Source organism: Pseudophryne corroboree, chromosome 8 (genome assembly GCF_028390025.1).
Source record: "Pseudophryne corroboree isolate aPseCor3 chromosome 8, aPseCor3.hap2, whole genome shotgun sequence".
NCBI classification, from domain to species: Eukaryota; Metazoa; Chordata; class Amphibia; order Anura; family Myobatrachidae; genus Pseudophryne; species Pseudophryne corroboree.
The window spans coordinates 94,451,300-94,478,993 of record NC_086451.1 but is presented as its reverse complement, the minus strand read 5'-3'; the positions used below and the strand labels follow the sequence as shown (position 1 = coordinate 94,478,993).

General features: G+C 38.1%; 1 protein-coding gene across 1 annotated transcript in view; it reads left to right on the top strand.

Annotated features, from left to right (window-relative positions):
- Positions 1–27,694, top strand: part of LMX1B (LIM homeobox transcription factor 1 beta) — a 229,491-nt gene that overhangs the window by 576 nt on the left and 201,221 nt on the right. Inside the window, exons 1-2 of the mRNA XM_063936802.1 lie at positions 1–85; positions 1,861–2,047. The exon at positions 1–85 is cut by the window's left edge and continues 576 nt beyond it. Coding sequence (XP_063792872.1) covers positions 1–85; positions 1,861–2,047 — 272 coding nt within the window. The remainder of the gene's footprint in view (positions 86–1,860; positions 2,048–27,694) is intronic.

Below are 27,694 nucleotides of genomic sequence, written 5' to 3'. Positions count from 1 at the left end.
ACTGACTGTGCCAAGATGCTGGACAATATTAAAATGGAAGATCACCCACTCAGGGCTGGCACGGCCACCTTAGGAGTTTTGCTAGGTGAGTGTATTAATGCTCCTTAAAAAAAAAAACTTAAAAACCCCACTTTTTTATTTATTTTTATATATTTTTCCCATTGTTGTTTTTGAGACATATACACAGCTTAGAGCTGACAGATGTGACTGTGTAGAAGTCCAGGCTGTCTGCAGATTGTCTGATCGTTACATTACTTTATTACTTCTGCAGCCTGTGCCTTATTATTGGGGTGCAGCGGCCCTGTTCCCTCCGCATGCATAGGGAGACACGCTGCAGTTCCCACAGACTTAGCTACACTGTAGTAGTGCTTGGAGTCGTGCAGGAAGTAACCTGGCTGGGTCTTCTCTATGCCATAGGATGATACGTGCTGTAACTGGGGTTTATGTTACAGGTGTCAAGTGTGGCATACACTATATAGCATGCACCAATATAATACAGTGCCAGGAGAGAGAGCACACTGCAGATACATGCCAAAGGGGGGTGTATGTGTACTTACATAATTACATATAAACTATACAGGTTAGCAATCATATATAGTAGAACTCTAGTGGGATAGAAAACGCATCTACTCATGGAGAAACACTCTGTGTATACACTAATAAAAACAGATCTAAACTTGTCTACTAACATACAGATTGACGGGATATACAGTATCTTGCTGATGTGCATTGGAAGAATAGGTACATTGTATATAAATGCAAACATAACTAAATACACTGTATGACAGATGAAACATGGTAACTGACTATATTAGTGTATAGTAAAGCACAGTCACTGTCTAGCGATTTCTGTAAATAATACACAATAATATATAATTAATCAATACAAGATATAAGTGTTGTGTGTACAATGAGCATTAATGCACAGTAGTGAAAACTATTCATCTATCTATCTATCTATCTATCTATCTATCTATCTATCTATCTATCTATCTATCTAATTATCTATCTACAAGTATTGGCCTGTATTAGATGAACAATGAAAATCTAGGAAAAACAAAAACAGTTTGTGCACAAATGCAGATAAATAGGGGATGAACCTCATAAATAATACATCTACTCTTTAATAGTCCACAGATATACAGTATAAGGAACAGTTTATGTATTCATGTAACAGAGGAATAATACATTATTCTTAGAAGAAAAAGCCTTTAGGGTGTTCATATGAAAATATTAAAAGTACATAGAAAAAGTTAAATAAGTTACATAACAAAGAGTTTGCGTCCTAGCACATACAAGCAGCAGGATGCACTAATTTAGTACAGTAATAATAGAGAAGAAATAACTTAGTAATAATCACTAAGACAGAGAGAAGGTAAGATTGTTACATATATGTGTAATAATGTCCCAATGGTCACTCATTGCATTAGTGACAGCCAGTGTGTATGTAGGCACAGCGTGGAACGCGCTTTACAGCCTGGCATACATTACATTGGCATAACTATATATGTATCACTGAATCCCACAGACACGTTTTAGTGCATGCATGTAAATGTTCATTTCCCCGCACATATTAAATTGGCATACATGTGCAATTACAAATAACATTTTGCAAATGAAATACACTTTCTCACAAACTAATGATCACATTTAAGCGCAGATGCCCAATTTCATGTGGGCATTATGGGTGCATTTATTTGTCTATGTAAATGTTGTTGCCACATGCAGTGGGTAAGTCCTGCCGGTGGCATATTGTACAGGATAGATTGGGTCAGTGGGCATCTCAGGTGTGTGACCACCAGTGATGAGGGGGCAGCCAGTCTGTACATGTGTGTAATATGTTTCCTGTGTGTGCCGCAGGCTCAGAGTGCCAGCACCAGGCAGTGTGTGAGGGCTGCCAGAGACCCATCTCAGACCGCTTTCTGATGAGAGTCAATGAATCCTCCTGGCATGAGGAGTGTTTGCAGTGTACAGTGTGTCAGCAACCCCTCACCACCAGCTGCTACTTCCGGGACAGAAAGCTCTTCTGCAAGCAGGACTACCAACAGTAAGGATACCTCTCTGTCACTGTCTCCCTGTAATCTGTGCCGGCTGCGCTGTGCTCAGTGCCGGCTGCATTATGCCAAGTGCCGGCTGCATTATACCCAATGCCTGCAGAGAAGTCCAGTCTCCAGGAGCAGGCTGCAGGAGAACAACTCTGCCCATAGCCAGACCCAGCTTAGCAACCCATACGCCTTATCATGCCCAGTACAATATATATTGTTTATTATTTGTATCAACGGTTATTTCAACACGAATTTTATCTGACAATCTGCATCCTCGCAATTCACTAATTACCAGCAGGATTGATTGAAATCCAGCACATGATAATGAGAGGAAAAGACCTAGATCCCACAGATAAACACAGGGTATTGTGCGTGGAGGTGAATCAGCAATAGAGCGGTGTTTGTTCACCTGCAACCTCTAGTGTCCCACAGACAGGTCTACTGGTGTGTTTGTGTGTGTGTGTGTGTGTGTGTGTGTGTGTGTGTGTGTGTGTGTGTGTGTGTATATATAAAAATAAATATATATACACACACACAGACATCTATCTATCTATCTATCTATCTATCTATCTATCTATCTATCTATCTATCTATCTATCTATCTACCAATGATTGTCAATGTTATTAACACAGCCAAAAGTTGATAACTTTGGACGGAAGTAACGATATTAATGACACCTGCTCTTCATTTGTTCATTAAATAATCCTGTAACCACAGGAGTAAAGGAGATTAAAATTAGATCCGCCTTGTACAAGGAATAAAATATATTTTCATATTCATATTAGAGTACATGTAATTACACAGAGAGGTTTTCACAAGTACAGTGTACATACTCTGTGTGTCTCTGTGTTTGTTTGTTTGTTTGTTTGTGTGTGTGTATGTATGTATGTATGTATGTATGTATGTGTATATATATATATATATATATATACATACAGTGCATATATGTGTGTGTGTGTGTGTGTGTGTGTGTGTGTGTGTGTACATACATATATATATATATATATATATATAGTGTAGCTAAAATTCTTTAATCATATGCATTAACTGGTGATATTGAATTTTTCTTTACGTGAGCTGAGATATAATCAGATTTCTTGATATTAAAAATGGCCACAGTCCCTTCCAAGCTGCACAGTACTTTGTACTTAAAGGCCTGGCACTTATTTTTAGTTTAAGCAAAATGCTACTTTTTCTCCTACTAATAAATACTTCGGTCTGCTTTGGATATATGTACACAGCTCTATCATTATAACCATACTATAGAAGGGTTGCTTTGCACAGATCTTACTGTAGATGGGTAGATGGGGAACAACTGTCTTATGTGTGTTGAGAAATGCGTTCGGTGCGGTGCAGACTGTAACCCGCCACGTACAGCCAGCCTGTATTATTTTTATAATTAGTTCATCTAGTATGAAAAATATGAAGGTTCCCGAGAATGCTCCTCAGTCATATACACAGAATATTATTTACTGCATCTACCTACATAATTGGGGAAATTGGAATCAGACTTCCCATCTGAGCCTCTTCTTTATAAACCCACAGTGGGTATGGCAGGGTCATTTATCAGAGAATTATGTCCCCGTTATTGCGTTTCCCATTTTTTTCCTTATTACTCTGTATACCCAGAGTTTAACTAAGCGCAAATACCTATGAGTGTATATACGACAATCTATACAGGACCTGGTAATAACATTACTTTATATATTTACTCTTCTAACCCATCTCTTGTCAATTATAAACGTATTTATTTTCGTTGACCTTCTTGACAATATATAATATCTAATTACCTTAAATATACACAAGTGCAATTAAGAAGTTCCAATCCACATTCCTCATGCCCTCTACTCTGTCCCCCCACGACTCCTCCCGCAATGTTAGCACACATTAACCCCCACTCCCCTCCCCAGTGGTGGTACAGTATGGAAAAGAAAATATATCTTCGTCTCAGTCTTAATGGATCCACTGGAGCAGTTCATATACAGTAGTTATAGTTATGCTTGTACACGTAATTACTCTCTCCCCACTATTACCGGCGTAACAATTACTTTGCGCGCCAGCGGGAAAGATGTACGTGTTTCGACAAAATTGCGCTTTATTTGCACCCGTGTTTTTTGAATGCGCATTTTTTTTGCGTTGCCTATATCTCCTAAAAAGATTACATTCGCGTTACCGGATTATTAATAGTGACAAATCAGTACTGTTGTTCACTCCATATAGCCAGCCAATCGTAATCGAAAATATTATTTATGGTAAATATAACATCTAGCTGCACATTATATAAATATAATCACTTACAACATAAAATCAACAAATGAATAATTCTCCAACTACAAGTGGCTGTGTATGTATGTATGTATGTATGTATGTATGAATGTATATATATATATATATATATATATATATGTACACACACACACACACACAATGAATGATTCGCAATAAGGCAGTAATAGGTGAAATGGTTTTTGATACATGTAAATAAATATGTTTACATAGATTTGCGGCACTAATTTGTATTTTAGCTGTTTGCACTGTATTTGCTGGCAGAGGTAAAGGGACTGAATATCATTACAGGTTGAGATGCTCGTTCTCGTTGCATGTTAAACAGTCCATTGCCCTTTCTATTACGCTCATCAGTGAGATAAGTGATTAACCTCTGCCTCTGAAGAGTTTAGTTGACTCGGAGACTCCCGATCAACTTTTTTTTCTTTACTTTTATTTTCTGTTTCACCACTATCAGGTTTCCCAAAAGTGTCGGAGTCATCTACCAACCCAAACATTGCTTATCATAAAGAGAGAGGGGCTCTTAAATGTGCTCTCCATGCTTGTCAGTAAAATTTAGAGGCTTTTTGTGTTGCAGGGTGAGCACAGCCACTTCAATCACTCAGACATAATATGTCTCTGCTAGAAGTCTGGAAAGACACAAAGAGAAACATCTATTGCTTTGCATCAGTCTTTGTCAGGCGTTCAAAAAGCTCCCAAACAGGCCTGTAGTAATTCCTAGCAACCATATTTATACCGTACCTACAGCATGAAAATCCTTCTCCCTGGTAACCTCCACTAAATGCTAACATGACATATTTTGGAGGTAACAACTGCTGTGGGACTCCCCTTACCCCTTTCTTGGATGCCTTCAAATCTTAAAGCAAACATTTTGAATTTATTATGAATTTATTATTTATTATTAATTAATAGGAGGGGATTCAATTTAGATAACATCTAATTATGTGCAAATTAGGGAAACTTAGCATGATGCTGTGCATTTAGCAGAGAGATCTGAAGACTTTATCTTGCAAGCAGGGCCTTCTTACCTCTTTGTTTGTCTGTTCTTACCCTGTCTTGTTTTATTACTATTTTGTTCCCAATTGTAAAGCGCTATGGAATATGCTAGCGCTATATAAATAACTGTTACTAAATAAATTAAGACTAATTATGGAGTGAAATTGCATACATATATTGTGGTGAATGAATGCTTAAATTCTACATATACGTCTGCTGTGTATTTTTCTATAAAAATAAATGGTAAAGTTTTCCATATAATACAATACAGCACCACCTCACCCAAACCCCCTTACACCCCCCAAAAAGAAAACCCCCAAAAGAAATAACTAATCATTAATATTAAAGACATACTGATGCCTACTTTACAATATATATTGTTTCCGCACATAATTTTAGAGAGAACATTTAAATACTTTAGTAGCAACTATGTAAAGAGTAAAAATCTTGTGCATCCTTTTATAGGTGACATAGAACTGCATCAGAGCCATAGGAAATGATCTAATATGGTGACATCACCTTTTTTTAATGTAAATGTGAATGAATGCTGCGTTGGCCTGAACAGGACAGTCATAGACGTTAGTAGCTATCTTGCTGCTAAATAGCGTTGCGGCCCTCTCTGGGAGGGGATGGGTTAAGTATTGTCTCCTGTTTAGGACAAGTGGGACCCTGTTGAGGTATTCATGCTTACTGGCAATTAAGAGAGATATCTCCTTGTAAAGTGTTGTTGTGTCACAGAACCTGGTGTGACTGGACATGCTCCCTGCTGTGGGTCTGTCACCGTCAGCCGTCGCTACTAGGCCTTAATGGCAAGATATATGGGAAGACATGTAAAGTGTATTATTTCTATGAATGGTATTAAAGAAGAATATTTTTTTTCCTCCGTTACATAGTTAGAAGGCTTGCTGCATACATGGATGTGGCGAATTATACCTTGACTGCGTGTGTTTCCAACATATGTCACATACCGTCAATGCCGTAATTTGCCTATTTTCATTCTATAGTTGTTTGTAGAATATTTTTGTGATCCTCTGTGTAGGCTTCTTTATGTTGTTTCTTTGTCCTACAAATGTACAGTTACTATGCAAGTAAGGTGATCCTGAATATATTCATCACACACACACACACACACACACACACACACACACACACACACACACACACACACACACACACACACACTCACACACACACACACACACACACACACACACTGTGATGCATACAAATTATGGAGAGTGGTCAAATCAGTATCTTGTAGTTATTTATTTCATTATTTACTGGAATGCATATGCTATATCAAGTATAACTCCAGTTGCGAGACAATACTCATTGGAATTGATAGGTATAAATACACAAATACATGAATAGTGCAGTCTTATCCATCCAGCCTACTGTTCTCATTGATAGTAATGATAAAGACATTCCAGGCTGAGTCAATTCTTTATATCAATCTGTATCAGCGGTCAGGAGCTTATGTAGGCAGCAGTAAAAATAATCAGACTCCAGGCTGCAGGAATCTGTATGTAATTTTAAATACAGGATGGCTTACATCTTGAGTAGTGCCATACGCTGCACCGTTTTCCTCAGGCTCTCAGAACTTTGGCTGAGGACTATTAAAATTAAATAAAAAGTTAAAAATGTTGTGTTCTAAATTGCTGATGATGGGTCAAAGTGATGTCTTTCTGGTCTTCCAGCAGCAGAACGGTTAAATGCAATATATTTGAGGACACTGATGCAATTCATTATTACTACTGAAACATGCATTTAAAGTATGTAGTGTAATACATGGGTACACAATGTATTTACATGCGTAGGTTACCAGATCATAATCAGATTATCAGATTATAAGAAATGAATCATACAATAATTGGTTAATATGTGTGAAATCATATATTAAGTCATGAATGTAGACAATAAGCACATCTAAGAATCATTGGTCAAGGAAAATAAAATAGTATTAAACTTACTAGAGAGCATCACATTTTTTTATTAGATATTTTTTTTAATGAAAAGAGCAACAGTGCAAGATTGCAACAAAACTGACGCACATTTGCTCCTAATTTTCATTTTTTTTCAGAATTTTTGAGAAATGCTTTGAATTTCCTGCCACGGGGTTAAAATTGCATCATTAGTTTATGTTGATTTGTAGTTGGGTTCAGCCTGCGGAGAAAGGAAATTATATTGCGAGTCCTTTTGCATAAAAAAAATACATAAAGTACAAAAACATTAAAAACACTTATTTTACACATAGGAAACACATATTTCACATGGCTGGATTTTTTGTATTTTTGAAAATGTATAAAATTTAAGGTACTGAAAATAAAATTATGTGAGGCAGGCCCAAGCTGCGTCATCATCTGATGTGGGTTATAGTAAGTGAGGCCTGTTCATGAGAAAACACACAAAAAAAAAAAGATATTCTCTAAAAATAAACTAAATCAACTTAAAATTAAATCACTAACAACAAAGCTTTAAAAATAGATAATTTTTTTATGTTATATACCAATTAGAACACTTTTATCCGAAAACATCACTTGTACCATAAACTATGCAGTTTACTTTCTAATTAGAACACTGTTTAGTTAATATTTATGTAGTGTCAAATACTTTCCTTAATTCTCAGTACTCATTTAACTTTGACCATAATCGACCACAAGAGAGTTGCTATAAGATGACCTTGACGCATTTTCAACACATTTTTCTGGCGCAAATTTCCAAACGAAGTTGATCTGACCCATCTGTGCTTCTAGCACGAGAACCATGCATGCGCCAAAAAACTGTCTGCAAATGTTTTGTGAGAAGGTGCGGCATGAGAACGTGCAGGTCCAATACACAGACGCATAGAGGAGTAATTTTTCCTTGCATCAATTTAGCACTAAAATCCTTTTTTGTGGTTCCCAATACATAGCCCTCAAGGGACTTAAATATTTGGAAGCAAAATGTCTGTTACTCAAGTTGTTGCCATTTATTAAATGTTTTTTAAGTGAACAAAGACAAGTTTTCAGATTAACCCTTGTGTTCTGGGAGAAATCCTGCCTCACTCTGCGGGAAACATTTTAGATTGCAAGCTCTGTCTACCAAACATTGATAACATCTTTGTTATTCCACTCTGGTTGTCATGGATAAAACGATCTCTACAACTAATGAGTTGTAAGAATTTTATTCAACATTATATAGTAATATCCAGACTTATTAGTTACATATTACCAAACTGCCTAATTCCAGGCTCAAAACTATCTGTACTAGATTTTAAGGATGAGACTGTAAAAAAAAAAAAAAAAAGTAAAAAAAAAATTCAATATATATTTGTATTATCTTTTAAGTTTTAGAGATAGTTATACATGCATATATTTTGTGTGCGACATACACATTGAAGAACAAATTTTGGAAATGAAACGAGTACATTTCTGTAATAAAAACTTTAATAAGTATCTATAATCTTCACCAAACCTGTTGTAAACTGCAGGTACATTGAATTAATTCAGACATTAAGTTCTTTGGGGTTGCTTAATGAACACCTATGGTATAAATGAAAATACAGAACAAAAGGTAATTACCAGGTATATTAAAACCATGAAAGCTTGAGATTATGGTATGATTATTGGTATCAGCGTAATAATAATGTGGAACCGTCCCCTTGCGTATAAGTTCTCAATAAAAGTACCACAAAAAAAGTAAACCCTCCTCACACACACATACTTTGACTTGTCAGCATTAACCTTTTGTTTAAAATTGCTTCCAGCACTTAAAGCATAACTCTGTAGCAACACACAACTCAAACCGCATATATATATATATATATATAAACTCATAATACATAATAGACCTAATATTCACCCTTACAATTACACACATTTTATCACATTTCATAACCATTTACATGTCTGCTCATGCTCAACCTGCATAGCATGGTACATAATACTGTAAGGTCTTCTAGTCATAAACAAAGAAAAGATGGTTAATTAGTCACTTAAACAAGTAATAGGCTACAAAATAATACATATATATATATATACACACACACACACATATATATATATATATATATATATATATATCCAATGTATACCCCGACACTCCTCTGGGATAACTTGCTGTGGTGCACTTACTTGTGGGCACGATGAACCACCGACATATAGCAGACAATTACAGTCGGCACTCGCAGACTTGTAAAGTGATGAAAAGACTTCACCCAGTGAAGTGTTTATTGAAAAGTACAAGAAGTACAAGTAACATTTCGGGGACGCATCCCCTTCCTCAGGAAGGGAATGCGTCCCCGCAACGTTACTTGTACTTTTCAATAAACACTTCACTGGTTGAAGTTTTTTCATCACTTTACAAGTCTGCAAATTGTCTGATATATATATATATATATATATATTTGGTTGAGTGTATGTATATATATATATATATATATATATATATATATATACAGCTTCTCCTATCCCAGTTCCACATAACATGATTTCCACAGGACGTCAGAACATTTCACTGTTAGGTACTGTAACAAGTGCTATCAAGTGTTTACATAATTAATACAATAGCAACATCTTGTTATGCTGTACATAGCCTGTGATGTATATATGTATATAGTAGTAAACAAGACACACAATGCATGACAATTAGGCATCATGCTCAGAGAGTTACAGGATGTACTGACAAAAATGCAAGGCAATGGAACCTAAAGAGAAAAATACACCAAGCTAGTTATGCATTATCACTGTTCCTGTAAGTTTGGTTTCTTGTAGACGCATGATCACCTTTTTAATGCACAACACAAAGTGTTAGTTGCAGTTGTATAAAAGGCTGACCAGTTCTAGTTATTGGGAATTTTTAACAGATGCTTGTAATTGGCTCCTGTGGCCACAACATCTCTTGCCACAAAGATATGTATAGCATGCTGCTTTTGTCATTTACTAAAACACAGTCAACTTTACTACAGTACCTGCAGCTTTTGAGGACTTACTGAACTGAAAATGGCAGTTGCATCAATTGCAGAGAAATAGGCTTATGATGGGTGTTGCTAGGTAGTCACTAGGTACCACTACTTTGCAGTGTCTTGAATATTTCAATGCAAACATGACCTCCCAATGTAGTAGAAATGCGCCTTCTTTCTTTTTGTTCAAACAGATTCAAATTAAGTGGACTGAAAGGGTAAAATTAGGCCACAGTTATAAGTTGTGAGCAAATCTTTCTAATAAGTAACCCACAATCCTCTGGACAGCCCAGACTGGACTTCCCATAAGTGTATAAGCAAGCAGCACTATAAAATAATTAAAGGGTACATTTCTTAATCAGTTTGTAGCAAGAATCTAAGCAGAGGGTAATACACAAATTGTGCAGATATAAAAGTACCGGCTGCTTTCTTGTACTGTTCAAGTGGTATAGAGGTAATTAGTGCTTAAACATGACTTTGCTTATTCAAATAATATAGAGCAGTAAATCTGTGATTTGCAAATATCTTCCAATAAGGCTTGCACAAAGTCAGTGGTGAACATTATTTGGCACATGCGACAATCCAAGTCTTCACCTGTGGCCCCTAGCTCCTTCCTAAATTCTTATTAAATCTACTGTGTTTGTTAGAACTTGTAATAATTCTTTAAAATGCCTATGCTACTTTAGATGAGTATCTCTTTCTTAGATTAAGGGGGGGAGTTCAGTTGCCCACAATACCGCGGAAATATATCACATGCTTAACTTTTTTAACATATTGCACAAAAATGCTGCTTTTCAGCTGTATGCATGCTCCCATTTTTTGGCCAATCTAATTAGAAATTCGCAAAACCAGCATTTGCGCAATAATTAGTACTGGTGCTAGGTGTAGGTGAAAATGAGGATATCTGCCTGTACCTCAAAAAAAGACAAACTAGTATAGGATAACAGTACAAAAGTGTATTAGTGGCCATAATAAAAGCATTTGGGGTTCTTAATATGTGTCAAATGGCTGTTATATGCATTTTTCTAAAACAGTGAAAAAATGATAGAAAGACAAGTGTTTTTCTGCAAAATATATGCTCTACTTAAATCTGGGGTACATAAAATGGGTATTATTAGTATATATTTGGGTTATTTTAAGTCAGTTTTAAAAAAAAGTTGCAAAAAAACTCTAATACCTCCCACCTGCAAGCCTAAAAACACTTGTCTCACTGATAAAGCACCCCCATATACCTGTCCCATACCCCTACCCCAATTTCCTGTATTTTGCAGTTTTTCCACAAAGAAATGATATGTAATTATTGGCCCAATTAAGCTACTTCTTCTAAATGCCTAATTAGTCATTATGGAGATGTCCCAGTGGTTCTGAACCAAGTCCAGACATTTTTACCTTAAAACAGGTATTTTTCTCAACTTTTCACCTGCTCAGGTGGTGGTGAAAAGAAATTTGCATTAAACTTATGCTGAATTATCGCCGGTAAATTTTTCGATTAATTGGATAGGTCAATATTTGAAAATTGCAATAAAAGCCCATTTTTCGCACAACAGGTTATTACGGACAACTGAATTCCCCCCTAAGTGTATTATTTTACCTTATAGGTGAGATTAAGGGAAATGTGTATTCTTATTAAAGGTTTGAGTGTCACCCATGTGGCTCCAGAAGGGGATGCATGCTCAGCACTACATAGATGGGCGCTGAGGTGTACATATAGGAAATCATGGCTGCAACATGTCTCCACTTAGTACATTACTATGTAGAATTATATGAATCCTATTAGTATGTTACAGTTAGTAGTTTGTTAGTAGTTTTGGCTATTATATTCTGCCTATTATGGGTATTTATTTATTACCAGTTATTTATATAGCGCACACATATTCCGCAACACTTTACAGAGAGAATATTTGGCCATTCACGTCAGTCCCTGCCCCTGTGGAGCTTACAATCTATATTCCCTAGCACATTTATACGCACACACATTCATACTAGGGTTAATTTTGTCAGAAGCCAGTTAACCTAGCAGAATATTTTTGGGTTGTGGGAGGAAACCGGAGTACCCGAAGGAACCTCATGCAAGTACGGGGAGAATATACAAACTCCACACAGTTAGGGCTTTGGTGGGAATAGAACCCATGACCTCAGTGCTGTGAGGCAGTAATTCTAACTATTACACCATCCGTACTGAAGTGTTGCCACTCTTACGCCTCAAAAACTACTGTACTATTTGCATATACAGTATTATATACTGTAAAACAAATTAGAAAATCAATCCTTATTATCAATTCTTATTATTTTATCCAGCAAGGTGTAAATCATTAATAGAAAAAAATTGCGCTATATACCTTATTTTTGTACATTATGCTGCTCCTACGAACCATCTGTCTGAGACATTTTTCTTATTTTGCCTCTCTATAGGCAAACTGAATGGGTAATACTTGAAAATGTTTAAATAAAAATGAAGTGGAGACACCTGTAGATGTGTACTTAGTGACCAATCACGAATAAGCTTTGATCAAACAGCACAAACTAAATAATGAAAACAAATGGCTGATTAGTTGCTGTGTGTTATTGCACATGAGGGCACTTTGCTAGCCACAGATTTCCGTATTTGCCTTGCGTGTTACTGTTCTGCTCAACTTACGGCAATTACAGTAATTAAAAAAATCACTCACCTCTAGGAGGAGCAAAATAAAAGGGAATGGATTAAGCGTATTTTATCAAGTGATTATTACCAACATGTCACGCAGAAACATATCACCAGAAAATACTATGGCTCAGATTTATCAAGCATGTGATAAATTGAACTGTAATAAAGTACAAACCAATCAGCTCCTAAATGTCATTTTTTAAACACAGCCTGTAACATGGCAGGTAGGAGCTGATTGGCTGGAACTTTATCATTATGCAATTTATCACTCTCCAAGGCTTAATAAATCTGGGCCTAGGTAACGTCTCTGCCTCTTGCCCATATATGACATTGGACATATGTGACTGATAAAGCCATACTAAACACATTTGCAGGCCTACAGTATGCTGTTATAAAAATACTTTATTTTAATTAAATGCCTATGTGTAGCTTACATCTGCAATTACTACGGTAAGCAAGGTAAAATACATATACACAACCATTTCTAATTAAGTACACAAATACAAACAGACACATATAGAGACAGACAGACGCGCACAAAAGGATGTACACAGGCACACATTGTCTTACAGCTGGCATCGAGAGGTGACATAAATATTAGAAGTGGGTGATTGTCTCTCTCGTGGTTTAACCCTTTCATATGAGAGTATGCTAATTCCAACAATGCCAAGTCAATTTTTTCTTCCCTGCTAGACTGGTTGAAGCATGTTATGATCTGAAGAGTCTCTACTGCTGTTAGTTGAGACATTTGCTTGCAATAGCGACAGCTGTTGTGTCTCTTGTCATTGGGCTTCTACGTGGGAGTAGACATTAATCCAATTAAACATGTCGCTGACATTAGTTCTCTTGGGGGATCTCACATGGGAATGCACGATAGTAATTTGTGTGGGGTTGCATTTAATTCTATTTCCATTTTAAAGTGGGGTTAGAACGCCTAGTATTGTAGTCAGTTTTGCAGCACTCTAACTACAGGTAAGGGAAAACCATCTCCAGGCCCAACATGTTCCTGTTTGAGCAGTTAAGAATTTTTTGTATATGTTGACTTTTGACCTGGCTTTTTAAAATCACTGTAACTTTCCAAACTTCTGTTGTTATGAAGGCTCTCCAAACTATTCTTCATGGTGGTCCATCATACCTTATTTTGCCGGGATGCAGTTAGGTTGCCGGCAGTTGGGATCCCGGCGGTCAGGATACCAACGCCAGAATCCCAACCGTTGACAACGCTGCCAGCCGGAATCCCGGCTAACAAGGGCTATTCCCACTCGTGGGAGTCCATGACACCCATAGAGTGGGAATAGAACCTGTGGTGAGTGCAGTGAGTCACCGAGCCCACAAAGGGACTCCCTGCGCTCGCCATGCTGCCGGCCTACTGGTGGCTGGGATGCCGGTATATCTTACTGAACCCATTTTGCTACTATCTGACTACAGGTTTCAAGAACGTGTCCACCATGAAAGTTTGCAAGTAGCAGAATTGATGGGGAAATTCACTGAATATTTCATCCATCTACAGTATGCATCTATCAATCTATCTATCTATCTATCGATCGATCTATCTCAAAATTAAGTGAATGGATCTAATTGCATTTATGGATCTAGCTATTGAATGCTCAGAATGAAGTACTACACTTTTTAATAACTTTAGAGGAACTGCAGTACATTACAAAGCAAAATGTGTTATACAACCCTCTGGCTAAGTAGGTGCTGAGGCATCTTGATATTGTCTAAATGTAAGAACAAATGTGCATAGGAAGGGAAGGTGTTATACCTGTAACTTGTGCAGGGGAGGTGTCCAGAGATAACATCTAGCAAGTGCCTTGGGCTTTTGTCATGTCTCAAATACCACATGAAAAAAACTGAAAATATGTCCTTTCATTCCAGAGTGCCTGTACAGGCTGTTACATCATTAGTAATGTAGAGCACACTGGAGCTGGTAAATAAGCACAGGTCATATGCATTTCATTTAAGGGGAGGTTCGGACACAATTTTGGGGGTCATGCTGAGTTTTATGTAAAGTGGGCTCTGTTGCATAAAACAAATATTTTACTTCTGCACATGTACACAAAGCACTACTTACATTTGTGCCAATATTCTCCCCATTGGACTGGCATCGGCAAGTGTATATGCCCGTTGGCGTCGATGTTGGGCTGGGTACACATCGCTAAGTGTGTACCCACCTTTACACTTACAGACAGTAGAGGCCCTAGTGGTGGGGTGCAGCACAGTTCAAAATTCAGATATGGGAGCCACATCAACCACATCCCAAACGCTACCAAACATCACCGGCCGAGACTCACTGGCAGTTGGTGTGGCTCCCCTATTTGATTTTTGTACTGCACTGCAGCCCCACTACTTACAACTGATTGGGGACCCTAATGATTGGTGAGTCATAAGGCACGTAGGTGCAAATGTGACTTATGAAGACAGTACACAGATGCATAAACGTCTTTCAGGAGACGGGTAAATTGACGGTACTTGTCTCTCTGTAATGCCAGTAATGAAATGATGACGATGACGATGGCTACCCAGGAAGAGCTGGGCTATGCCAACCTATCATATCTTACATATTGTATCTTTGTTTGAAAGAAGTTACACTTAAAGTGATCTCCTGTGTTAAATGTGAACACAAAGTTGTTTTTCATTTCACATCACAGATTTTAGGGGGACATGTACTAAGCAGTGATAAAAGTGGAGAAGTGAGCCAGTGGAGAAGATGCCCATGGCAACCAATCAGCATTGATGTAACATTTATCATTTGCATAGTATAAAAGCATACAGAGCAGCTGATTGGTTGCCAAGGGTAAGTTCTCCACTGGCTCACTTGTCCCCCTTAGTCCCAGTCATGTTTAAGGTTGACTGTTCTTACCACTAGAATACTAGTTGTAATAATATCATATATTTTGAAATATAAATGCCAGGATATGCTATACAATATGTCAATATATCAGTTTTAAAATAAGGTTGCTTCCATAACTATCCAATTCCCTTTACAATCCCTGTAAGATGCCCCAATGGAATAACCCTTTTGTTTGTTTACTTGAAGTGTATTCAGCTGTGTGCTACAATATTTTTGCAATGCTAACCTTTCCCGGAGTGTCCAATAAACTTTTCCATTTTATCCAAAACCTGTCACTGTCTACACTATACTGTATACTCTTCCTTTATATCATGCTTCTGTATAAGAAGATGGTGTAATCAATGTACTTCTGACACTGCCCTCCACGGTTCCCCTGTAACCTATTTGTATAATAGAGCCGGAAGCAATTCTCTTTCTTGATGACGCATTGATAATCCTATAATTATACTCACTATTAACGAATGCATGAATCTGGTTATTTATACTTACATAAAGTTTCTTTGTAGCAAGTAAATAAGCATTGTGCTCACTTGTATTTGTGTGGCCCGTGTGTTCTTTGTGGGGGGGGGAGTTATGTTAAAGGGGACATGTACCCTGGCAATAGATGCAAATTACTTCCAGTCAGGCTCGGACTGGCCCACAGGGGTACAGGGGAAACCACCGGTAGGCCCCACTGCCTGGGGGGCCCTCCTCCTCTAGGGATTAGGTTCTAGACTGTGCACTTGAATTATACATTACATGTGTTACCTTATACTGCACAGGATTATGATGTATTCTCTACAGTACATTGCTGTCATTAATCTGGCACATTATCATGCATGCACTAGCATTAATTATTATATACATTATCAAGGAGTCCAGACCAGGTACTCTATAATGGTTAGCCAAACCTCTGTGGTGGCTGGCCACACCCCATGGGCCCCTAACATTGCATACCCCCGGTGGGCCCTTCATGCTCCAGTCCGACACTGCTTCCAGTTAATTCTTCTACCACTAATAAGACACATGTACAGTATAGTCATAATATATTAGACATAAAGTCATAAAGACATTGACACAAAGATTATCCCATGAACGAGAGATGCAATATTAAGAGCTTTGGCTCAGTACACTTAAATGTACCCAAATTTTGATGGCAACCAATCAGTTTATGATTGGATGCGACGGGCAACTTCTCTACCTATCCTTTTAAGAATCTTTCAAACATCTCCCCCCTAGGACACGGATAGCTGGGGCAGATGTATCATAAAACAAGTGCCCCAGTTGTCTTGCAGGTTTTAAAGATAACTCTGCACCCCAACTGGAATAAACGTGGTGATCTTGTGTGGTGATGCAGATTAAATAAATTATAATAATTTGTATTAAGTTTGTATATTTTAATAACAATTTTAAATGAACCCCTAACTTTATAACCCTAATGTGGAACTATATGCACTTTTGAAAAACATAATCTAGGTTTTTTCATAACAAAATAGTATGGACAAGATGGAAGCAACTGCAGTTCCAAAAAGCTGCATAGCTGCAACCCTTTTAAAAAATCACCCCATACATTGCCTAATAGTGAAAGTCACATTTTTTACAGACAGAAAATAAATAATTACAAGACAAAAAATGTACCTCCCAAGTATCCTGGAAAATAGAATCCGCCTCTACAGTATGAGAGTGTCATTAGAATGGAAATACATTAAATTAGACTTTAGTGATGGATACTGAAATATTGGGATGAATGTGACAAGTGGACAGCATAATGTTTGGAGATATGTTTACAGTTTGAGTGACAAAAACTGCAATAAATGCGCATCTTTAACTTCATATTTACATAATAAAGATTTTCATCGGAATTCTGTAAAACAATTGTTTGGACTATATCATTAGTTTTTACAAGCACCATAATTAAAAATTTATAGGTACTTTTACTTGTGCACCTAAGATTGTTTTATTTAGAAGTGAGTCATTCCAAAACTTCTGTGCACTGTGAGCACATTAAAACAATACTATCCACCAAACAACCGCTCCCACGGGTCATATAATTCATCATTTCTGTTTAATATTTGACACATATCTTTAAAAATACAAATTAATTTGTCAGCATATTTTGCTGTAAATTTTAACCAATTTTACTACATTTGTTTTCACAGTATACTGGATATTACTCAATACGCTATACAGAATACCACGCTGCTTCTGGTTACTGTGACAGCCAGCCAGGTCACCCTCCAATATACTGTATTACATCATGCCCACTACTTGTGGGGTGACGTAAATACTTTGGATTTTTAGCAGTGTCTTTATAACTGCAACCCTAGCACAGCACAGCAGATTGCAGTGAAAGTTTACAGGTTGGACATACTGCAGTGCAGCATTCAGCTCGCATTGCTTATAATTATATAAATATATATATATTTATATATATGTGTGTGTGTGTATGTGTATGTGTGTGTGCGTGTACATACATACATATGTGCATATACGTGTGTGTTTGTGTGTATATAAACATGTTTATACATAAATATATATATATAGAAGTGTGTGTGTGTGTGTGTGTGTGTGTGTGTGTGTATACATATATATATATATATATATATATATATAGAGAGAGAGAGAGAGAGAGAGAGAGAGAGAGAGAAATTTATTATTTATTTTACCTGTACATATTGGCCAATGTGACAATGTGAATTCTATATTATATTGCAAGGAGAGAAAAAATACTGATTAATAATAAATAACTCTAGTCATTTATAGTCAAACTTATTTACAGAGAGTTATATGTTATTACACAGTATATATATGTAATGAATTAAAGTTGCTCAATAGACATTTAAATATTTAAAGTGTAATTATGGATAAAAGTCAGTTTAACATTGTACTGCCCTTTGTCTCTGTGTCATTTCTGCTCAAAATGAATAATTTTACAGTTCTAATCAAGTATGTGCATAAATGTAAATATGCTAATCAAGGACTTGCTCACTGCACAGAATAAAATATGGCCAGCGCTTTGATAAGTTGTATAAGTATGTACTGTGCAGTGGAAGATGTTAGTGTTAAATAAATGAAAATACACTGATTACAGTTACAGAATAAAAATTGTGGACTGACCGACTGTGGTAATAAGAATATGAGAGATTTCAGAGAGTCACTGGATAATGTAGCCATGTTTCAAAAGAGCCAACCTACACAATGGAGAATAAGATTAAAGCTCACATTTAATTTACTAATAAAATGAGTGCAGTTTTTGAATCCTTACCTCTTACCATTGTTTATAACGTTGACTGTCTTTGTGGAATATTAATCTCTCAATGGGCTTCTGTAATGACCTGCAGACTTCTAGAAAAGTTGGCAAATTAATAATCAGCCAGATGTAACCATTAAATCTAAAGTAAAAGATTTAACAAAGGGCAGCTATGAGAATTGGGATGATACGATCAACCCTCAGTACTCGATGATAGCTATAATCTGATTGGTTCTTATGGCCAATGCCTCCTCTTTGCTTTTTAGAAATCTTTAGTAAATATACCCTCAAATGAATAGCTACATCATATTAAGATGAATACATTAGGGTGTATGTTATTACCAGCGGTAATTTGCAGCATTAAAAAAAGGTTGATGGTCCTTATTGGTCTATCCAATTATAGCCCATTTTGTTTTATGCCGCAAATACCCTATATTGCATGAAAAAAACCCCACACAGGTTCTGTGAAAAGACACAGACCTATGTGTTTTTGGCGCAGCGATCAGGGTATTTTAGCATACTTATTGGGGATTTGGTTTCGCCTGCCTGTGGCAGGTGAAACAAATCCCCTGATGAGTGCCGGCATCGGGGATAATAGGATAGCCCCAGGTGAGTCAACTAGCCACAGTAAACTACTGCAGCTAATTAGTTACTGCCCGTTGTCTCAATATCTTTAATACATAAAAAAAAATACAAATTACAAAACATTTCCAATAGTGTTATATCAACTTTCAATAACTGTTGATAGTGTGTTATACAGGTTTGGTGGCTGATATACAGTATAACATTGTGAATCCTGCAGAGCGGCTTACCCAATAATGTGCTTCCTACATTAAGGGATTTTCTGCTTATACAGGAAAATGACAAGAGTTAGTACACAGGTCCCACAGCATCCACAGGGGACGATGCACTTTCTCATTCGCCAATGAGGACACGAAGGCAAAGTGTCATTTGTTTTACAGCCACGTTTCAGGAGTGAAGTATATTGAAAAATTAACGCAGGAAGCTGAGGGAAGTCGACTAGCAATGCCTTGACATTTCATCAGGCCTGTGTCTGATATGAATTGCATGTCATAAACAGCTTATGTCATCGGATGCCAGTAAAAACAGCGGGCCCTCCCTACTGGATTTTCAGACTTTTTTTTTTTTTTGCTCATAAATGTTTATTTGTGAATAATATTGTTTTAAAAAAGAAAAAAAGAAGCGAAAAGCTGACCTCAAGTTTGTGAAAAGAATCTATCTCCGTTCACGCGAAAGTTTGTGTTTTAAAAAGTTCTGGGGAGGTGTTATTTGATTGAGAAGTGATGGCTTGTGTGTTTGCTTTTAGTACTCATGCTCCCGGGATTAACTGTTTATAAGAGACGTGGTATGCCATCAATAGCTAGATTTTAACGCTGCAGTTCAAGCTTGACAGCATTTCCTAAAGCTTCTCACAAGCACACCGAGGGAGGCTAATATTATTTTTCATTAGCCCCTGTTTCTTGTTATTTTTCCCATTTCTGTGTTGGTTTAAAAATTAGCACCAATGCATGTAATTAGGCACTTAAAGGTTTTTAGTGACCATTGTTCTCCCACTGTAATTTACTGAATGAAACTGAGATGGACAAAAAAGACTTGAAATAAATTAGTAGCATGATCTATGTATGAAATTCTTTCTTTCCAATGAGCGTGATATAAACATATGTTGCTGATACCATTGGAAACACAGGAAACTATTGACTTTTGATGTACAATTTTGGTTAAACTAATTATGGTTGGAGGAATATAGGAAATTCCAAAAACATTTTCAAAAACCAATGCTTCTTCTAAACTGAGCAAAATGGAAATAAAAGAGATAACCATTTTATGTAATAAAAGTTCAGTCCTGAAGGCATGTACTGAGAATCCGCTGTTCAGTGTAACTATGAACAATGCATTGTTTCATAAAACAAGGTTTTCTTTAAATTTAATTTAATAACATGATTTGATATTTGAGAATCTTGCTTTATGGCTAGCAATCATTATGTATTGATTATCCCACTTTCAAAAAAAGATATGAACTATGTTGTTGAAACTTTTTGAAAATATTGATATCTTGATTAGTTTAAATGAATTTACTATGTTTAGAAGAATATATAGCAAATCTCAAAACATTTCCTGTTAACAATGTTGTTTCTAAGATGATCAATCTGTAAATAAAAGAAATACAACCATACTTTAATAAAAACGGAGTCCTTAACGAATGGATTAAGAATCTGCTGTTCAGTGCAACTCGGCACAATGCATTTTTATTCAAACAAGTTCATTGTTTACACTCTCAATCCTGGAGTTCTCAGTTTAAAGGGGAGAAGATAGACACGTGGGGTCTACTTACAAAAGCTTCTAAAATTGTAAAGTGGTGATGTTACCCATAGCAACCAATCAGATTCTATTACTTTCTAAGATGCAATAGAGAAATGATAGACAGAATCTGATATGTTGCTAAGGCCAACATCACCACTTTTCAATTTTAGAAGCTTTAGTAAATGAATCCCATTATATTAAAGGTATGTGTAAGGGGCTAAAGTTTTAACCTCTTCTACCCATTGAGTTATTCTGTGCAAAAATAGAAACGCAAACTAAACCCAGACTAATAAAGCAACCAAATGAAATCCTAACATCTGTCTCTAGTGTTGTAGATAAGGGATAGAAATCCTTTTTTAAACAGTATACACGGGTTCCCAATCTAGTACCAGCATTATCTGGATAATATCCTAATTTTCAAGTTTGTTCCATTACATCTCTAAAATGCCTCTGCGACTATAAGCAGCAGTTATTTTGTTAGGATCATTGTTAATTGGACAAATATTTCCTTCCAGTTATGATGCCACAGATAACTGAAAATTATACATTTTAGAATGGAATAGTAAATTAGTGGTTAGTGTTTTTTTGTTGCAGAAAACAGCAATGTACTAAACCATTATATAAATGCATTTTAACACTGCAATAACTGTGAATACATAGATTGTACTAATCTAATATAGTAGTAATGGGTTCAGTATGATTTACTGACAGTCAAAATACCGACACGGTCAAAATACCGACACGGTCAAAATACCGACAATTATTATGCTGACATGCTCAAAATGCAGGCATAGTCAGAATACCGACATTTGAAATGCCGACATTTCTAAATACCGGCATGAGTTTTTCTGTGTTTTTGTGTCAATGTCGACATAGGTCGACATGGACACCGTGTAAGTGTACCGCATCTCCTCGCATGGCTCACGCTTTGGGCACGGTGCATCGATGCACTCGGCAGACTATTATATTCCCCCGCCAGACCTACTGGGATTGTAAAATATGAACAAGACTGTTTTGGGGCAAAAGTTCCTTAAAAAACGCATGTCGGCATTTTGATGTCAGCATTTCAAATGTCGGTATTCTGACTATGTGGGTATTTTGAACATGTCAGTATAATGAATGTTGGTATTTTGACTGTGTCGGTATTCTGACAGTCGGTATTGCCTCCGTCGGCAAATCAACTGCTACCCAGTAGTAACATATTTTGTACTAATTTAATACAGCAATAATACTTTATTTTTGCTTTTTTTTCTGCTTTACAAATTTGGAAATTTGAAAGTACTTTTCATCAAAGAAGCACAACGGAAATATAAAATACACCTATGCAAAGTTTATGCTCCACGATACATATGTTATACATTTCTCAAGAACCAAGTGCAAATACCGTCAACAAATGATTTTACTCAGACTTTATTGCAACCAGCTATTAAACCCATTTTGTTTTCAACAAGAGAGCTGCTTTGATTTTTAAATAAGATCTGTCCGGAGGTGAAATTCACGTGCCTTTAAGTCCAATGATCCATCTCCCTTCTTCTCTAAGCAATCGGATTTTAGCTGTACACAGTGACACATTGTTATAAGACCAATGGACCATTAAATTCAGTTTGCAATAAAGTTGGTAAAAGATTTTGGTGGAGTTAAGAATCGTGTCTGCCGAATTCCCATGTCATTTACAAACCAAACCTACAACCCATTTTTTTTTTTAACGGCAAATTCCTCCGGAGGGGCCTACATGGCCTGATGAGCAGAGGGATTAAGGGAATCGTGTGAGCTATTAAATGTAACAATCTATTCTAGGAAGGATTTGCCTGTTTTTATCTGCTAATAAGATTATGGAAGTGACACAAGTGTCTTGATGAAATGTGATTGACAGCCTGCTGTACTTGTATTGGAAAGTGTGACACTAAACCTTGGGATCTATTGTCCTGCGGAGAGAGCTAGCGGAAACATACCGTCCTAATCCCTTTATTCATGTCAAGCATGGAAAAGGAAAGCTCCGGGGATGGCACCTACCAGCGTTGTCTCTGCTGTCCTCGTCCTTCTGATCTGTACTAAGTCACTCAGCATGGTCCTGTGCGCGTCTGTTGCCTGTAGAGCCAGAGATGCACACATGCACACAGACACTTTGGGCCTAATTCAGACCTGATCGTAGTAGCAAATTTGTTAGCAGATGGGCAAAACCATGTGCACTGCAGGAGGGGCAGATGTAACATGTGCAGAGAGAGTTAGATTTGGGTGGGTTATATTGTTTCTGTGCAGGGTAAATACTGGCTGCTTTATTTTTACACTGCTATTAGATTGCAGATTGAACTCACCACACCCAAATCTAACTCTCTCTGCACATGTTATATCTGCCCCTCCTGCAGTGCACATGGAGGGTAATTCCAAGTTGATCGCAGCAGGAATTTTGTTAGCAGCTGGGCAAAACCATGTGCACTGCAGGGGAGGCAGATTTAACATGTGCAGAGAGAGTTAGATTTGGGTGTGGTGTGTTCAATCTGCAATCTAATTTGCAGTGTAAAAATAAAGCAGCCAGTATTTACCCCGCACAGAAATAAAATAACCCACCCAAATCTAACTCTCTCTGCACATGTTATATCTGCCTCCCCTGCAGTGCACATGGTTTTGCCCAACTGCTAACAAATTACTGCTGCGATCAACTTGGTATTACCCCCATGGTCTGCTAACAAATTTGCTGCTACGATCAGGTCTGAATTAGGCCCTAAAGGGAGGTACTCACTGAGAGATCCATGCTTAAAATCTAAGCAATCTGACTAGATTGCTTAGGTTTTAAGCATAGATCACTCGTGTGTAGCCTCTACAGCTATAGCGATGCGCAGCCCCGCGCATTGTTATCGCTGGTGCTAGCGGCCCCCCCGTCTCCCCCCGCACGCTCAGCACACATCGCGCTGTGCTGAGCGGCGGGAGAGATGTGTACTGAGCGATTCGCTCAGCACACATCTCTTTCGTGTATAGGGCCCCTTAGTGTATTGCCTCTAGAAATGTTCTAACGTATATTTAGTATCATGATGGATTTTACATTATTTAATTTCTTTGACATATTATACTATATTATTCTCTTACCATTTTTTGGACTGTTATACGCACAATTTAGAATATTCATGCAGTATGTTGATTATGTACAGTATAAATCATTTCATTGGATCCACAAAAGTATTACCTACATTCAAAATAATAATTTCCAATTGCTGGGGCATTGTGAGTTTTTAGGCCTATGCAACACAGTTCATTTGTAGGTGTAGTTTTAAATGTGTTCTGTGGTGTGTTTTGAATGAACATATTAAAGACCTGTATTGCAAATTAATATTATCTGTACAAAACCCCCTCCCCCCCCCCCCCCACACACACACACACAAATATAGCGCACAGGTCATTGTGTTTGTGTCAGTTCTAGAATTGTACGGTAAGTTGTATCTGGAAATCTGCAGAGGATGTGTCTGTTTCTATTGGAGTGTCAGTAGAACCCTATCACTTTCCACACAGATGACTAAGACAAAGGAATTTGGGGAGCAGCATAAGCAGTGGTGCAAGTAGAAAAAATGTGTTACGGGTACTGTGTGCGCGCGCCGAAGGCGCGCGCGCAAAAAAATGGGTGTGGCCAAATGCCACATGGGGCGTGGCCAATAGAAATGGGGGCGTGATACACATATGGGGGAGGGGCAGATACACGTATGACCCCAATAGTGCCAGATACACGTTGCCCCACAGTGCCAGATATACATTGCCCCACAGTGCCAGATACACATTGACTAACAGTGCCAGATACACATTGCCCCACAGTGCCAGATACAGAAATGCCCCCAGAGTGCCAGATATACATTGCCTCGCAGTGTCAGATACACGTTGCCCCACAGTGCCAGATATACATTGCCCCACAGTGCCAGATACACATTGCCCCACAGTGCCAGATACACAAATGCTCCCACTGTGTCAGATATACATTGCCCCCCGTGCCAGATACAGAAATGCCCCTACAGTGCCAGATATGCCCCCAGTGCCAGATATCCCCCAGTGCCAGGTATACATGCCCCCCCAGTGCCAGATATCCCCCAGTGCCAGGTATACATGCCCCCCTGTGCCAGATATCCCCCAGTGCCAGGTATACATGCCCCCCTGTGCCAGATATCCCCCAGTGCCAGGTATATATGCCCCCCAGTGCCAGATATCCCCCAGTGCCAGGTATATATGCCCCCCAGTGCCAGATATCCCCCAGTGCCAGATAGAAATGCCCCCCCAGTGCCAGATATCCCCCAGTGCCAGGTATAACATGCCCCCCCAGTGCCAGATATCCCCCAGTGCCAGGTATACATGCCCCCCTGTGCCAGATATCCCCCAGTGCCAGGTATACATGCCCCCCTGTGCCAGATATCCCCCAGTGCCAGGTATATATGTCCCCCAATGCCAGATATCCCCCAGTGCCAGGTATATATGCCCCCCAGTGCCAGATATCCCCCAGTGCCAGATAGAAATGCCCCCCCCCAGTGCCAGATATCCCCCAGTGCCAGATAGAAATGCCCCCCCCAGTGCCAGATATCCCCCAGTGCCAGGTATAACATGCCTCCCTCCCCCCTCCCCTGCTCACCGCTGCCGCTGGCCGCTGCCGTCCTGTGTGAGGGAAGGAGAGCGCAGCCTGTGCCTCTCCTTCCCCTCAGTCTCCGGCGGGTGTCTCACAGTTTAATTCAGCGCCGATCCGTGAGCCAATCAGAGCTCGCACCGCGAGCTCTGATTGGCTCACGGATCGGCGCTGAATTAAACTATGACACCCGCCGGAGACTGAGGGGAAGGAGAGGCACAGGCTGCGCTCTCCTTCCCTCACATCAGCGGCAGTGCGAGGAGTGGCGGCCCGTCGGTGTGGGTACGGCGTACCCACGGCTAAATTCTTACGGGTACGCCGTACCCACCCGTACCCGCTCACTTGCACCACTGAATAAGGATTACATTTATACAGATAGATAGATAGATAGATAGATAGATAGATAGATAGATAGATAGATAGATAATGTATATTTACTAGTCATATTTCTCTGTCTTTGAATGAATTAGTGATTTATCTCCCAGCAAAAGATCTAATGTTGAATTAAGTAATACTATTGGCATACTATTACTTAGACTTTATGGTGATCAAAGATTTACGTTTACTTATAAAGTAAAATGTATAGTAAGTCATACATTTTTTATATGATTTGTCAAACATGTGCTAGATCAGCCATCCTAAAACAGTAAGACCAGTTTAACTGTAAGTGTGGTCATGCCGTATGGAAATGTGGAGAATAGAGCTATGCATACAAGATAAATATGGAACTAAATAAAAATAAATATTGAAGTATATCCCAAAACATTCACATCCTTATGTTTTCCTGCAAATTACACATTTTCTATGTTTCCAATTTAAACTTGAATATTATTATTATTATTGTTATTATAGAACAAAACAGGGTAATAACAGCACTGCCGCAAAGGGTGTGTGGTGGGGGGCCCTTGACCCCCCTTATCTGTCAGCAGCACGCGGCTGAGGTGCATGATAGCGCCCCTCAAAACTGGGCCCAGTGCTGCTTTGCAGCTCTTAAAATACTTTTTTTTACATCAATTTGTATAAGGGGGTGTGGTCATGTCACCCACAATTAGGCCACACACCCAAAAAATGGATTGCAAAGGTTCTCAACAGGCTGCATGATATGGTCACACAGCAATGTTGGCGTGGGGACAGGAGGATGTGAAAGTGTATAAAGACAAAATATGTGAGGACATGTGTGGACTGTTTAGAGGGGATGTAATTGGGTATGATAGTTTATGAAGGTTATGTGGGTGATTCTGGAATCTGATAAGCTTGTCACATCTCAAACTAACCATTTCCTGTGATTTGCACATCAGGTTCCAACATTTAAACCACAATAGATAGCTGTACTTACATTTTAATAGCCCATGAGAACTGCGATTACAGGAACTGCAACCTCTGACCTCCAGGAAGTAAGCATGGGCCGTCTCCTTAGATTGGAACATTCATACCCCTTTCAGACAGAGAAAACAACCTGGGTTTTTTTTTCTATCTGAAAGGGTCAACACCGTGCTGGGGTTTAATGTCACATAGTGCTTAATAATTATGACTCCTAAAATTATCAAATCAGACGCTCTGATATAAGGCACAAAATAAAGCTGTTGGTCATCCAATTTATATAATAGAATTGATATACTGATATCTATATACTTATAGCTGCTCCCACATGAGTATTTTGCGATACTCAAATAGATACAAAGTAATTGTGAAACATGCAATATCACAAGAGAGTGCTAGATACCGATCATTACTATATAAACATTTTATTCAATCACATAAAATAAAAGCATAAAAAATTCAAT